At 40.6% G+C, this 16,983-nt stretch overlaps 1 protein-coding gene across 3 annotated transcripts in view; it reads right to left on the reverse strand.

Moving 5' to 3' along the window:
* GEMIN5 (gem nuclear organelle associated protein 5) overlaps window positions 1-16,983 on the reverse strand; it is a 1,677,795-nt gene that overhangs the window by 1,467,110 nt on the left and 193,702 nt on the right. For all 3 annotated transcript variants that reach the window (XM_044069545.1, XM_044069544.1, XM_044069546.1), the window contains one exon: window positions 5,832-5,917. In XM_044069545.1, the coding sequence (XP_043925480.1) occupies window positions 5,832-5,917 (86 nt within the window). The remainder of the gene's footprint in view (window positions 1-5,831; window positions 5,918-16,983) is intronic.

Genomic DNA, 16,983 nt, shown 5'->3' on the forward strand with positions numbered 1-16,983 from the left:
TAATGTACTGAAAAAAAGGTTATAAGTCACTTAGGTCTTCAGAGAGACTGGAGAGAGTTTTACTGATCAGCATGAGGGAATCCCGAGTTAAGTCATCTCTGACAAGGAGGGGAAGGGAAGAGAATAGCATAATTAGCAGTCTTGGCTACTACAAAGGCTGATCTTAACTCAATTTGTCAAATAAATAGATTGACTGAAGCTCTTAAAGGGAAAACGGTAGAAAGTTCAGGAATACCACTAGAAGTGTAAAAGCAAGTTACATTCCATGAGCAAAAATACTTTGAAGTGGATTAAGGTTTTTTTTTTTTTTTTTTTAGTACAACGCCTAGCTATGAATGTATTAAAAACACAGAAAAGATTTTAGGATTGCATGACTTGAGAGAGAGCAACACAAACAAGAGAATACATATTTGGAGCTCTCAGTTTGGGGGGGGGGGGTAGAACCTGGATAAGCTGTTTAGGGGACAAAAGCTAATGGCAGATCAACTGTTACTTGCGAGTCCTAGCTCCTGAAATGGAAGAAAGAAAAAATGTACTTGTACATAGTTAGATTTTTGTTGTTGAAATGGGGGTGGTCTTGATTGCAAGTTTAACCTAACAGACCAAAAGATTACAAAAGATTAGAAATGGGACCAGCTGCAGCACAGCTGAGTTGAGAGACTAGGAATAAAGTTCAGATGCAAGGGAAAAATAAGAAATCTAAAAAGAAAATCATTAACCTAAAAATAAATTGCTGGAATTAATGTTACCTTAGGGTGTGAATAATCTGGTTGAGGTGAGAAAATGGAAAAATATGCAAACAAATTTTGAAGAGTGAAGCACAGGCAGCAATGTGGCAGATCTCTCTACATATAGTTGGTGGCTTTGCAGTTGCCCACCCTGCTGTAAATTAGATCTGAGACACCCCTCCCAGTCTGGTGTTCACTCTACTTAATACAGAGAGAACATTTGAGAAGGCCAACCCACTTAGTTTCTTCTGCTCCTCCTCCCTCTCTCCTTGCACTTTATTAAAAAAAAAAAATGCACTTTATTTTGCCTCTTCTTAAAAGTACTCAATTGCATTTATTCTGCTGCATTTATTACTGCTTGGTAGTAGCTTAAATTGTAATGGTTATTCTAAGCCTTTCGGTTTTAGCCTTGGGCTTCAGACTAGTTTTACATTAAGAAGGTTTGTGGTCTGCACTGTTTTGGCAGGACAGGTAGCTTACATCCGTCTAAATTGGGAATTGCTGATTGAAGGCTCAGTGTCTGTTATTCTAAAAGGGTATTGTTCAGAACTCATTGTAAGCACTACATAAGCTGCAAATGACTACAATACTCAACTTTCCTCACTTGTCTAGAGGAAAACAGTTTTTAGTACTTAATAAATAAGCACCTATCCAGGCATGTCTATGGGTCAGCTCCCAGTGTTTTCTCCTGTGTACCTGATGAATATGGGCATCTTGGGGCAATGCAGCAATTGCCTCATGTACACAGACAACCCTCTCCTTCTAACACCCAACACTACAACCTGTGAGAAATGCACTTATACAGCCAAACTGGAAGCAAAGCTGTCTTCACCCAAGACTGGACTAGACAGTCAAGAGGAGAAGGTAAACACTTGCACCACACCACACTCATCACATAGTCCCTCAAAACCTACACCACCAAAACACAAAAACACACACCTACATTCGCAGAGGCTCTCAATAAAAATCTGCTCAAGCAACAGAGACCTCCAAAGCAGAAACGCATGCAACCTCCACCCCCCAACACAACCCAAATGAGACAGCCCACAAACTCAATGTGACACAACTACAGCCTATAAGTCATAACAACGTACCAAACACTCTAGTCATAGGTGACTCTATAGTCAGGCACACTGATGTTCCACTCACCATGCTAAATAAGGAGAAAGTTACTGTCAGCTGTCTGTCGGGTGCCAGGATCAGCCACATGACGCACGCACTCCGGTCACTCCACAACAAGTACAAATATGACTCTGTCATTGTCCATGTTGGTGCGAATGACCTGAGACATACCTCCCTGGATTACCTGAAGAGATATGGAGGAGCTCTCCGATCTTGTAGCCCAGGCAGGTTTGACCCTAGCCCTGAGTAGCATCCTGCCTTCACTCAGAATGATACCACAGTACAAGGACAAAATGACTGACCAACAATTTTCTAAGCTTCTGGTGTCATTCTAAGGGGATCCAGTATCTGTCTGCCTGGGATGACATGATTGACAGACTACGAAGCTTTGCCAGAAATGGCTTGCACCTGTCACCCTTGGGATTCCGGATACTGCCTAAGGCTCTTGCCATCCCTATAGTAACTTTTTTAGGCAAGGTTCAAATGAAAAATTCACCACTGTAACAGGTACAAGCAAGCAAAATCTGAGAGTAACGCTACTCAATGCTAGAAATCTGAATCTCAAAATGCATTCACTCGAGGCACTCCTTAAAATGGAGAACACTGACATTTGTGTAATGAGAGACCTGGTTCAAGGCTCCAGAGAGCACCCCTGTATTACCAGGCTATAGTTCATACCACACCTTTCGGACACCTAACCTGGACAGAAACACTAAAGTGGAGGCGTGTCCATATTCATTAAGGATATTCACACCTCCAGGCTAGTTGCTCAGCATAATGCATCAGAGATTATCCAAGTAAAACTAACTCTAGGCAATACCGCAATACAAATTATAACTTGCTACAGATCCCCCACCATGCCCCCCCAGAATTCCCACTCCTCATTTCTTGATACACTGGAAAATATTAGGGTACAACCAACACCCTAATAATGGGCGATTTCATCTATCCCACCATTAACTGGGAAAATTACTCTTTTGCTCAATGTTTTCTGGAATTTATAAATTCCAACGTCTTGGATCAACTTACCACCCCTCACCAAGGGCAGCAATATCCTAGACCTGGTCATTACCAACATGGGTGACCAGTGTTCCACACCAGAGGTCAGTTCCTTGTTGGTCAGATCCGACCACAAGCTAATCAGCCTAGACATCCACATCCCACCCCCCATTAGGAAAACCACTGTAAAAAATGTCTCCAAAGCCAATTTCACAGTTCTTAAGACAGAAGTGGCAAACTTCCAGACACTCATGCAGACAGACAATAGAGGTACGACTGCTGAATCCTACACAAATGCACTTTATAAGCACTTAAATGAGTGCATGCATCGTGTTATCCCTAACAGAACCAAGATGCTATCCTCCAAAAAAAAGGAAGTCAATCTGGTGGTCCCCTGCCATAAACAAACTCTACAACAGAAGAAAAACTGTTGCAAAAACAAAAAAAGAAAAATAAAAGAGTAAAATCCCATGACTGAAAGAACTCCCTGGTCAGCCTCAGTAAGAAGCTGAGATCCCTCATAAAATCCTCCAAAGCTAGTTATGAAAACAAAATCGCCACCGATTCTGAAGACAACCACAAAGCATTCTATAGCTATGTCAAGAATCTCAATGGCAACACACAGATCTGCTCTGAGTTACAGCACAATGGCACTAAATATACAGAACCAACTGATATTGCCAACATCCTGGCAGATAGGTTCAGTGCTAAGTTTACCCCCCCCCCCCCCCAATAGGGCCCATCTCTATACCGGAAGAATGCAAAGTTCCTGTAATTATGGCTGCACAGGTAAAAAATCACACTCTCCAAAGCCAAGAACACAGCATCCATGGGACCTAACAACATCCCAGGCTGCATTCTACATGAATTACAGAATGAACTGGCAACCCCACCTAAGCACCATGTTAAATCATAGCATCACCTCAGGCTTTGTGCCCACTGAATGGTGCACAGCTATGGTTATCCCACTCCACAAAGGGGGAGCCACCACGGACCCAGAGAACTACCACCCCATTAGCCTAACAAGCCTAGTCTGCAAGGCCATGGAATGTATCATCATGGAACTTATAAACAAAGATATTGGTAATCTCCAAACTCTGGACCCCACTCAGTTTGGGTTTGTAAAAGGCAGATCATGTCTTCTAAACCTGATAGACTTCTTTGAAGCAGTCACCAAAGCCGTAGACAAGGGTAAGGTGGTTCACACAGCCTATCTACATCTCACAAAGACTTTTGACACCATCCCCCAACTCTGGAATTATAGATAAACTCACTAAACTACGTATAAATCCCTATGTCACAAGATGGGTTGCCAACTGGCTCACTGACAGAACCCACACTGTGAAAGTAGCAGACTCCAAATCCGACTTCAGACCAGTGACAAGTGGAGTACCACAGGGTTCAGTCCTGGGTCCACTCCTGTTTGGTTTCTACTTTTCTGAAGTACAGGCCAACACAGAAAGGTCTTTGGCTAACGAAGTTCGCGGATGACTGCAAACTAGGAGCCATACTTGAAACTCCTAACGATGTGGACATCCTACAAAAGGGCCTCACTGAGAAAGATACCTGGTGTCAAAGCCATGGCCTCAAGCTCAATGCCAAAAAGTGCATCGTCATCCCTTTTGGTAAAAACAATGTACCCATGAGCTACCATATAGGTGGGTAGTCTACTTAACACCGAAAGTGCAATAAGAGACCTTGGGACACAGGTAGACAGTAGTCTCTCCTTTGATAATCACAGCACCACAGTAGTCAGGAAATCCTTCTACGTGGCACACCTCATCACAAAAAATTTCTCATCCAGGAAAAAAAGGAGGTCATTGTTCCCCTCTACTCGTCACTCATTAGACCCATTATAGAGTACAACGCCCTTTTTGGTATGTACCTCACAAGACATCTACAACAATTGGAAAGGCCGCAAAAATACCTCACAAAGAGGATTACCGGCCTCAAACAGATGCCCTACGCAGACAGTCTCAAAAAAACTCCAGCTTTACTCCGTCGCATATCGCCTACTCAGAGACTATCTCTGCCTAACATACAAAGCTATGTCAAACCCAGAGCTGTTGGACATGCTCCACTTAGAGAAATCCCAATTCCTCCAAGCTACATGCTCTAGGGACCTAAACCTTGTCACCACAATAAAGAGAACATGCTGGAGGGAAAGATTCCTGTCCCAGAGTCTTCCCATACTCTGGGACAAACTATCTATCTATATCAAACAAAGCTCCTCATTAGCACTCAAGAAAAATCTTGATGATTGAATAGGAAATAGGAAATTCACCCCAGGGATCACCTCTGTGGCTCTGCTCGACAGAGGCACAGGAAAATAATTTTCCTTGGGTGGCGAAAGCCAAGGTACCTTTTTGGCTAGACTAGTATAGGCCCTAGAGCCGATAACCTAGTACCTACCTATGAACAGAAAGGAGCATAAAGCTACAATATAAAACATGGGAAACAAAACTTTTATGCAGGTATATAGGGGGCAAGAAAGGGTGGTCTATTGCCAATAATGAAGGGATTGGTCTGAAGATACAGGAAGAGAAGACAGACAGGAAAGATATATATTTAATAAGAAGAGGTTGGCAAAGTGCTAAAATTACAATGCACCCAAAGTCTACTTTAGGACTAAACAACAACAAAAAGCAAAAGATGAATAATGACTGCCCCGAGAAGAAGCTGATGAAACACATTTGTTTGGAATGAACAAATGTTTGTACATGAATAATGCAATAAATACAATGTAAAAATTGGTTAGCTGGACAATTAATTAGTTGAATAATATGTTAGTCTAAATATAGAAAGATTGAAAACTATTCTAGTTGTGGTTACAGCAAAGCACATGGTACAGGAGGGATGCAAAGTTATGTTCTACAATGATAGTTTCATAAGGAAATATAAATAAAAATTAAAAGTCTTAAAAGTTACGACATGTGTTTTCTGCCTAACAAACGTCATATTCAAAATATTAATTCAACTTACTTGTTTGAGTACGTGTCAATAATGCCAACTTTGCCATCATCTGTTCCAAAAGCTAGAAAACCTTCCCTGGCTGGATGCCAGGACAGCTAAAAAAGAAAACAAAGATAATTGAGGTGTCTTTCTCTGCCTCACTGAAGTGATGAACAATGCCATCTTAGCACACAATGCACCACCTGTGATCTTTCTAGGCAAAATAGAGACTCAAACATTTCTAATACGATACTCAAAATACCATCCAAATAAATTCAGTCAAAATACATCTGACTCGTCTCAAATCCAAAATGTCTATTCAATATGCTGGAAATTCTTTGCACTCAAAATACTCCAAGACTCACAGAAAGGCAAATATGGCTTGTATAGCTTTACTCTTATGAAAAAGGTAAAGACTGCACACAGTTCTACAGTTCCTCCTGGTGGAGGTGGGATGCCTGGTTGTGCATTTCACCAGCCTACCATACACAAAGACATGCATGCAGAGAATAGCGGCACAACAATGTAAAAGTACACATATGCAAGGACTTACCCTTATAATAGATATTTGAGAGGATTACGCTTTTGGGCAAGTCTTCACTACGGAGACCAACTACAAAAGGCCCAATATCAGTCCAACTTCCAGAGCTCTGTATCCTTCCCACTCCAGGCCAGATGGGAGTCTAACCCTCAGGAACATCAGATTTCCTATTGAAAAGTTGGCACTGGTAATACTGAGTGCCAACATGCACATGCAAAGACTGAAAATGCAGGAAAAGCATGAAGACTGAACATCGTACTTTTCCTTTAAATTTGTTTTTGCAGGGGGGGGGGGCTGTCCTCTGTACCCAAACCCCCCCCCCCCCAATATGGGCTTCCCTGAGCCAGGAACTCTGAAAAACATGGCTTCCCAATTTTATCCAGATCAGGGCAGGCTTAAGGCCCTAAAAAGGGAGAAAGAGAAAAGGGTAGTTTCACAGCGACACAAGTATACCACTACAGGTCAGGATGCCCAAGGAAGGAAAGAAGGAATGGTAGGAGAAATAATGCTACTAAAATGATCTGGTCAAGTCTAATACTATAAGTTCTTATCCAACTGTACTACTTCCTTCCCCTATTAGTAGTCCTTACTAAAGGGATAAGTTTCAGAGATAACAAGGAGAAGACAAGGACTGGATGGGATGGGTAGCAACAAGCCTTGCAGAATGGCATCAGCAAACCCAGCCCTTGATACAGAAGCAACAATTGGCAAATTGTGTTCAGAGAAAATGTGGATCTAAGACTAGGTATCTGCCACGTGAATAGTCAGAACACATTCATAAAGCAGCAGAAAGGATTTTATAAACTACATGCTCTATTTTGGGTCCTTTACTATTTAACATTTTCATCAATGATTTCCACCAAAAGATCCCCAATGCTAAACTGGTGCAATACGCAGATGACTCCACCATCATCTGCTCATCCAAAACTCTTCCTTTACTAATAAACCTTACGCAGGAAGCCTTCTCCTCCACTGAGTCCTGGATGCTTGACAATCACCTAGCCCTAAATGCCTCCAAATCTAAAATAATGATCTTTACCCCTTCTAGACATACTGCTGCTGACAAAGCATCCTTCTCTATACTTAGCCTAAACAAAACTATTGAAATAGTTCCCCATACAAAACGTCTGGGCGTTCTTATCGATGACCAGCTAAAATTTGATATCCACCTACAAACCAATATTAAAAAGACTCATCAAAAACTTGGTATGCTTCATTGACATAGGAGCTACCTTTCTTTGTCTTCTAGACAACTCCTATCTACCACCTACCCTCCCTTTTGTATGGATCTCCGCTACTCTCTAACCTCCAATCATCCCTAAAATCTAAACTTTCCAAATGTTAACAAAATTTCAAAGTTTGCCACAGGATCCAAATCCTCTACTCACCATTGCAACTCCCCTACATGCTCTAAATTGGTTGGAACTCCCAAGCTACCTAAATTTCATTCAACTAACTACAGCACACAAGCTCATTTTCAAACCTTCTAACTGTCCATCACTCTCCTCTTCCCTAAAATTTCACCAGTCACATAGAACACTTAGATCCACAAATCAGAACCTCTTAGAACTTTACAAGCCTTTACACGCACCAGGGCAACTTCTACTATCATTCGCCCTTGCCAGATTATGGAACTCTCGTCCCTCTTACATTAGAACTACCCCTAACCTACCATCCTTTAAAACTCTACTCCACTCTCACCTCTACTCCCTCTGGGAGTGCTCCTGTACCCATCCTACCAGATTCCTGATACCTATCCCTATTCCATTCTACTCTAATCTCTGCCACTGCTTCAATTCATCTCTCTAAAATTCCTTTGCTTGAATACGTGTATTAAATGAACATAAATTTATTGTTTTTGCTAATATCTTGTGATTGATTCAGCTCATATATTTCAATATATGTAAAATCATGCCTTGCTGTATATTGAATGTTAAACTGCTGTTCTCATATGCTGTACTAATACATTATATATTGTCTGGAGCTTTTCTCCTTGGGCCTCCATTGAAAATGGGCTACCTTGTCCCAATGGCCTTTCCCGGTTAACAAACTGAAATAAATAAATAACATGGGAATGGAGAATGCAGATTTCATCAATAGAAAAGACAGCAAGTAGCGATACAGAAAATAGTTGAGAGGTTGCAATTTACTGGAGAAAATCAGTAAAGGCACCTAGGTAATGGAAGCAAATAATCAAAAAAAAAAAGTTACACAGTGGGACGAGGCCAAGCAAAACTTTGTACTGGAGGTTGGAGACTGCCTTCCCAACCAAAGATTCGTAATGGTGTACAAAAGAAAAAGAGATAGAAAAGTCCAAGTGAAAGATCAGCTCTGGTGGTGTGTTTGGCTGAGTCTAGAACAGAAGCTCCCGTTAAAAATGGGATAATTAGTAGGGTATATAAAATACTGCATGACAATTATAAGAGTGCTTTTAGTTGCTTCAAAAATTATACAAAGAAGTTTTTTTCCTCAGAAGATGGAAAAGAAACTACAGTGTTCTTCATATTCTCAAAAGAAGCAAACAGAAACTTTAACATGCAAGTTTGCAGATTAAAAATTCTAAAAATGTGTGTGGCAGAAGAATATATTTTCCCTAATATTTCAAAGGCTTTTGCCATCTGAATGGGGGGATTAGCATTTACCAAATGTTTAGCAGCAGCAGAATTTAGCAAGAACAGCACTGCTTGATCAGATCTAGGGTTAGAAAAATTAAAATTCTAAAAGACTGAGCAACTTTAAATCTCGGTTTTCTTAGGGGCAACAAGCTAGCTAACTGGCAAGTTACAGACTGTAATAAAAACATCTTCCAGTGCAAGAACAACAAGAGGAATGGAGTAGGTTCAGGAAATTCCAGTTGTAAAAAAACATCATTAAAAACAAAGGAATATTTTGTTCACAGTGAAAGTGATTCATTCTAGATATGGTTTCAGAAAAAGAAAATCATTCTAAAGGACTACTACAGCAAACACTCAGTCAAAATCATAGGTTTGTAGGAGGCTACTATGTCATACTAGTGTTCCCAAACGGCCATTGGTTAGATGGTTATTTGCCCAGCAAGTATATGATTAGCAAAGACTGTCCCCACAGTCCATGAGGGATATTGTAAATTCACCCTGGGTGTGGCACCTGTCTTTCATCCAATTGTCTATGTTATGCTTGAATAGGGTTATTAAGGAGCTCTGCTTCACGTGGATTGTGAGTTGTGAGTTTATTCCAGAGAAGAGGCAATCTGGGAGATAAATCTGTCTCTCCAGCATGTTGTTAATGTCATAGGCTAGGTTGAGATCCCTGGAGCGAGCGACTCTTGCTCCACTGGATTTGCAGATGTGCAGCATTTCCATTAGGGCATGGTCATAGACTGCGCTGTAGGCTAGGCACAAGTTGCCTCTTAGCAGTCTGTAGGATACAGTAGAGTACAGTGACAGGGCCTTCAGTCTTTCCATGTAGGTTATGTTTTGGAGGCTTTGAATCTTCTTGGTGAGAAACTTCTGTGATCTTTCCAGCTGCTGCAGGTGTCAGGTGAGGTATACGCAAAAGGGAGCACTGTACTCTATTAGTGGTTTAATGAGGGTTGAATACAGATGAGTTATAACATCCTTAGTCTTGGATGCAATGCCCTTACTTTTGAGATGCGCAACAAAGAAGGCTTTTCTTACCACTGTGGACACATTGTGATCGAAGTTTAAATTGCTATCAACCTGTGTTCCCAAATCTCGCACCACTGGATTTAGAGGAGTGCTGTCAATATTGTAATTTCCAAGGACTTCTTTACCAAAGGGGAAAGATATTGCACTTTTTTGCATTTAGTTTTAGTCCGTGGCTTTGACACCAATCATTTGTCTGTGTTGGCCCTTTTTGTAATATGTTAACATCTGGGCACTCTGTGATTGTGCCCCGTTTGCAATCAGTGAACTTGGTAAGCCACAGGCCATCTACTTTCACCTGGACTTCTGAGAAATAAATTCCAAAAGTAGAGGGCCAAGCACAGATTCTTGCAGTATACCATTGGTAACTGGTAAACTGGCACAGCTGGAATACCCATCTGTGAGCCAGCTGGCTACCCATCTTGTGACATATGGGTTAATCCCCAGCTGGGAGAGTTTCTCAAGGATATTTGAGTGGGAGGTTGTGTCAAAAGCCTTGGCTAAGTCAAGATGGGCAGTATGTACTCTTCTGCCTACTTCCAGGGCTTTGGTGACATTCTCAAAGTCCACCAGGTTCAGTAAGCATCCACCCTCAACGAAGCCAAACTGGGTCGGGTTAAGAGTTTGAAGGTCACCTATGTCCTTGCTGATAAGGTCCATAATAATTCTTTCCATGGCCTTGCAGATAAGGCTGGTTAGGCTTATGGGTCTGTAGTTCCCAGGGTTGGTTGATGGACTCCCTTTGTGCAAGGGGATTACCGTTGCTGTTCTCCACTCTGCTGGAACAAAGCCAGTGCTCAGGCTGAGGTTAAAACAGCGTGCCAAGTGGTTTCTCAAGGTCTTGTTTTTAGATTGTTTAGTAAGCAGACTAGGATGTTATCTTGTCCCATAGGGGCCATGTTTTTGGCCTTGGAGACCTCACATATGACCTGCTCTTTGGAGAAACTAGATAGTAGTACTGGTGTCAAGTATGCTTTGGGGTATGGCTGGTGGGGACATGGGGGCGAAGTTTGTGCCAAATCTGTCAGCTAGCAGGTTGGTAATTTTCTCAGGTTCAGTATAAGTGGTACCCATTCACTATAAGATCGGCACATAGTTGAGCGTTCCCTTTTAGATTTCAGATGTAGCTAAAGAATGCCTTATGATTATCCTTAGCTAGGCATGTTAATTTTGCTTCATAACTTGCTTTAGGAGGACTTTATAAGATATCTGATTTGCTTGTTCAAGCTGTGGAGGGTATTCTTCTACTGAGTAACTTCCCTCTTCTTGGATGTCAGTTTCTTCCTTTTGTTATGTAACCTATTTATACTCGAGGTCCACCACAGTGGTCTGTTTTTTTGGGAGGACCTGGCTTTGACCCAGTCAGGTACAGACACATCTGTACAGCTGTTTAGGTGATTATACAGGGCATTTTTTTACTCCTCTGCAATAGGAGTCATTGTTGGCTGCATTAGCAGGGGGTTTGAAACTCTTTATATCATTACCTAGCAGGCTGCAGTTTGCTTTGGAAAAAATTTTCAGTTTTTTTTGCTCCTGTGTGTGTGTGTGTGTGTGGGGGGTGCAAGGTCTGATCATTACTTCAAACAAGATAGATTTATGGTCCGACCTTACCAATGAGGGAAACGCACAAGGGGTAGTGCAGTGACTTCCCATGTTTGTGAATACTAAGTCTAGGAAATTTAAGCCCCTTGTAGGGGTGCAGAATAGCTGCTCCATGGCATTTGTTTTGACAAAGTCCAGGAACCTCAAGGCAAGCATGTTTGTGCTTGTGTACGGTGCCCAGTCGATGAAAGGACAGTTGAAATCACCCACGACCAAAATGTTTGGCTGTATAGTGAGCGACTAACATGTCCAGGTAGGCAGTGTGCTTTCTCTTGGTTCATGGTGGGGTCAATGATGTGGTAGGGTGCTTTACCTATTGTTAATTGGACCTGGAGTAGCTGAAGAGAATTATACTGTTTAACCAGTCTTGAGATGTATTTTGCTTTAATGAAGATGGCTACACTTCCACCTTTGGTGCTTTCACACTCGTTTTGGGGTCTAAACATGTGGCAGGCATTGCAGTCTTGCATGGTTGGGTTGCTGTCTGCAGCGTTGAACCATGTCTCAGTGACTGCACAGATGTCACCATCTTTCAAGGTGAGGAGTGCTTCCAGGGAGTGCAGTTTCCGGTTTAGCCTCCTAGCATTAAGCAGCATAACCCTGAGCTTGTCTTGATTTTAATTTTTTACACTGGAAATTTTGTTTTGACATTGCCTGAAAAAAGGCACAATGGGAGAGGCTAGCGCCTTTGCCAGTATCTGAAAGCCTAGAAGAGACAGGTGAATATCATCTCTGACAAAGCAACATGGTCCGTCAACCAGGTCTTCCCGGGCTGACAGGTACTGGATCCTCTGGATTGACACCAGAAGCTAAGCCAATTGTTGAACTCAATCATTTTTTGTCTATATTGTGGCATCATCCTAGGTGAAGGTAGAATGCTGCTTAGGGCTAGGGACATACCTGCCTTGGACACAATCTGAGTGTTCAGTCATGTCTCTGTTCATATAGTCTCAAGTCATTCACCCCAACATGTACTATAACAGAGTCATAGCAGCAACTGCTGAGTAACTTGACTACATACGTGATTTGACTGATCCTGGCACCTGACAGTGACCTTCTTGTCCAGCCTGGTCAGGGGGACATCTGTGGAGCACACTATGGAGTTGCCTATGACTAGAACATTTGGTTTTGAGATGTTTTGCCTTATGGGCTTATTTGCTGAGACACTGGTGTGTGTGTTGTGTAGTGGATTCTATTTGCTTTGCAGTGTGTGCAACTGGTTTGCACTTGGGAGGTCTTTTGGTAGGCTTGTATTGAGTACCTCCACATATGTGGGTTTGTGTGTTGTGACCTTGTTTTGTGTGAAAGGTGATATGTGTGTGTGTGCTGACAACCTGTTTGATGTCCAGTTTGTTATGCGAGAGAACGGATTCCAAATTCATAGTGTATTTACATCTCTCACATATTCTATACATGAGGCAATTACTACATTGCCTCAGGATGCCCATGTCAATCAGGCTAGCCGCAGAAATGGTTGAAAACTAACTGTCCATTAAGGCAGTTTTATATTGTAACTACTGTTGGGGAGTGGGCTAGTTTGACCAGATTTTGTTCTAGGATTAACAAAGGGGCTTATTCTATTGAAGGCTAGGGGTGAGAACTATGCAACACTTTTCAGTGGGCAAGTGAGTTTCCCGGAATGCAGCAAGAAGGTTGGAAGGGTTCAAGAACAGATGTTTAGGAGAAAAATTATCTTTTAAGGCGTTTGCTTCTATACAGAGCACAAATTAACCCTGTTGAGCTGTGCGCATCTACGGGCAAATGCAAGGCTTAAATACGGTTGAAATTAAAACACTTTTAAGCTAAACTACCAATGGGAAAACACGCAATGAGCTTTCCTCCATTAATCTCCAACTCATATGAGGCTGAGACTACACACTTCTGCCACAATGGTCCTCCTAATGTAAGATGACTGGAATAGTGCTCATGTGTAATACCAAAAAACCAGCTGCAAAATGTGGAGCAAGTAACACAAACTTGTAAAAAAAACCACCTTTAATAACAAAGCAAAGCTTTCGGGCAGAACCCTTCTTCAATACTAATACAATCAAGTCTGCATACTAGAAGCTTATATACAGGTCTAGAAGTCACATGATTAGCAGCCAAGAATCATGTGACGAACAAGTCTTAAAGTGCAAACAACATAATAAAACTTTAAAGAAACTTTAAAAAAACTTTAAAAAAAATCAATTAATAATATTACGTAATCTAGTTAAAATTGGTTTTAAACTGACTTTGCTGTTAATTCCTGGATGTGAATCAGCAGCTAGTCTTAAAATCCATTCAAATTCCTTAGTCTCAAGGCGATTATTCAAATCTCCACCTCTGGCACTAGGACAATTAAAATCAATAACTCTAAACTTAAAAGAATGTTCAGAGCCATTAATATTGATATGCTTATATAGTGCATTATTTTCACAACACCGTCTGATTTCTGAATTATGATCAATAACACGATCTTTCAGCTTACGAATAGTTTTTCCTACATAGAGCGAGGTGCAGGATTTACATGTAGCCAAATAGATAACACCTGAAGTGTTACAAGTAGCTGAAATTTTAAAATTGAATACTTGACCAGTGCTAGGGTGTGTGAAAATGTCACTACCATTACCAAACATCTGTGCACAGGCAATACAGTTAAAACATTGAAAAGTTCCATGCTTGATAGCCAACGTCATAGGCTTAGGTTTATAAAAATCTTTATAACACAATAAGCTTTTGATAGTCTTCATATTTCTATAAGAGAAGCATGGCTTATCACCTACAATAGTTTTCATTTCATCTGAAGCTAATAAAATTATCCAATTTCTTGAGATAATTTGTTTAACCAGGTGACTTCTTCTATTAAAAGTAGTCATATATCTAACTGAAGTCATCTCTTTATTGCTGTTATTATTTTTCTGAGATATAGTTAACGAAATATCCTGCCCTTGATTAAAGCTGATAGGTTTCAAATAAGTCTCCCTAGCCTCTAAAATATAAATTCTTGACTTAAGTAGGTGGGCATCATAGCCACTTGAGGTAAATTCCACTATCAAATCATCCAGTTGTAACTTGAATACATCATCATCTGTGTTGAGCCTACTTGTCCTAATAAATTGTGATTTTACCACACTTCTGAAAATATGTGGAGCGTGCATACTACTGTAATGTAAATATTTACAACAGCTAACTTCCTTCTTATATACAGAAGTATTAAGAATTCCATCATTCAGCTGGATTTTTAAATCTAAGTAACACATAGTATTTTCAGAAACTTGCATTTTAAATTTCAAATAATCAGTTGTGGAGTTCAAATAGTCAACAAAAACATCCAGATCATGAAGTGTACCATTCCAAACAATTAAACAGTCATCAACAAATCTTTGATAAAAACTAATATAGGTAGAAAGATTCCTATTACTATACAGATGTTTATGTTCCCACTGGTAAAGGACTAGGTTAGCGTATGTGTTAGCCACTGAGGTACCCATAGCTATTCCTGTTAACTGTAAATATAAAGTTTCGTTAAACATAAAAATATTATTTTTCAAAACAACATCCATAAGACAGCAAATGTTGTCAATGGATTTGAAATCAGGGTTAGGTTGTGTTATTAAAAATTCCCTCAGAAGCTCAAGTCCGGCATCATTAGGAATGACGGTAAATAAGGATACGATATCCAAGCTAACTAAATAATGTCTTTTAGTTTTTATATCGGGCTCATTTCTAGTATACCATTGCTGTAACTTAGATAACAAATAATGTGCATCTTTCAGGATGGTATTACAATTAAGTAGATGTGGTTGTAACTGTTTGTGCAAGTAAACTGAAACCGTTTCTGTAATCCAGCCTCCACCTGAGACGATAGGTCTCATTGGTGGGTTATCCATAGACTTATGTATTTTTGGGATGCCATACAAATGAGGTATCAAAGGACAAGGTACAGTTAGAAAATGAAACAAATCAAGGTCGATGTCACCATTAAGCTGAAGTTCAAATATTACCATGTTGACATAACTCACACATTTCTTTACATCTGCATGTGTAACTATTTTAAATGCATTCTCATCATTCAAAAGTAGAGAAACAGCTGAAAAATACTTGTCTCGGTCCATAATAACAGGCATACCACCTTTGTCCGCTTGCTTTATTACAATGTCTCGTGTGTAATACACAGTCTAGATTCAGCAGATCTGAATCTAGTCTATGATATGTACTAGCAACTTAAAGCAATAGAGCAGCTTTAAAGTGCAGAAAAATGCAGTAAAAGTCAGCAAAATGATAAAATACAGTCACCAAAGTGCAAAGGAAACTCAAAAGGTACTTATTTTTTCAACTTTAGCAGTGGATGCTTTGGATTTCAGCAGAATCTCTCCAGACCTCTGGTAAAAGTTGCCAAATGTTGCGCAGCTCCGGACAGATGACCTGTGGTGGTACTGCCCTCTGCACAAACTGGCAACTCTGAGCAGCTTTGAACAGTGGGAGACTAGAAAGAGCATTTACTATAGAGGATGTGGAACTGGAGAGGTTTGTTTATATACTAGGCACAGGGAACCGCGTTTGCACGAGGCAGGATGAAAGACTTTTAAAAAAAAATCCCTCAGGCCAATCAGATAAAAACAAACACAAACTGTAAACCATCAGTTCCCCACTTGGATGGGTTGAATTCAGCTCTGCTACCACTATAGTGCAAAATAACCCTCCTAATGTAAAACAAATTGGTTCTGAACTCAAGTGCAGTAACATATGCTTTACAGAATTCCTCCAGTATCAGGAATCCTTGGAAATAAGTTCACTAACCCTGAGATTCAACAAAATACAGAACAACGTACACAATGTAAGAGAATACTCAGGAGAACTTCGGCAAACTCAGAACAGCTTTTTCAGTACCAGAGGAGGTTATGGAATATGAGAATAACTCCCAAGGGCAGTACAGTAAGAAACTGATAGTGTTTCTTTAACAAGTGCAGGCTGAAAACAGTGATAAATACAACCAAATCATCAATAAAAGCAGCATAGAAGTGTTGAACAGTACTGAGACAGTAGGAGCTACTGCAAAAAAAAAAAAAAAAAAAAAATCAGTTGCTTGAGGGGAGAAAATGGGTGTCTCTGAACAATCATTCTCCTGTTCGATATCCTGAAAATCTTCATCAGGTGAAAAAAGCCTAATAAATCACTTGTCCACAGTAAAAGGCACAACGGAAGATAAGTGTTTAGCTTTCTGCTTCATTTTAACAGGAATTTCTATAGAAGCAGACCAACTCCTAACAAGCAAATCATCCCTGGGGACAGGCATCCCAATCTCGCTATGCAGAGAAGCATTCCTTGCTCCGCCCTCTGAGAGGGAAAAGAGTGTCTCTTCCTTGCACTCCTAACAGCCAGAGAATGTGTGTAACCCCCAAGTCCAATGTGG

This window comes from Protopterus annectens, chromosome 4.part0 (genome assembly GCF_019279795.1).
Source record: "Protopterus annectens isolate FY-2018-M chromosome 4.part0, PAN1.0, whole genome shotgun sequence".
Taxonomy (NCBI): domain Eukaryota; kingdom Metazoa; phylum Chordata; order Ceratodontiformes; family Protopteridae; genus Protopterus; species Protopterus annectens.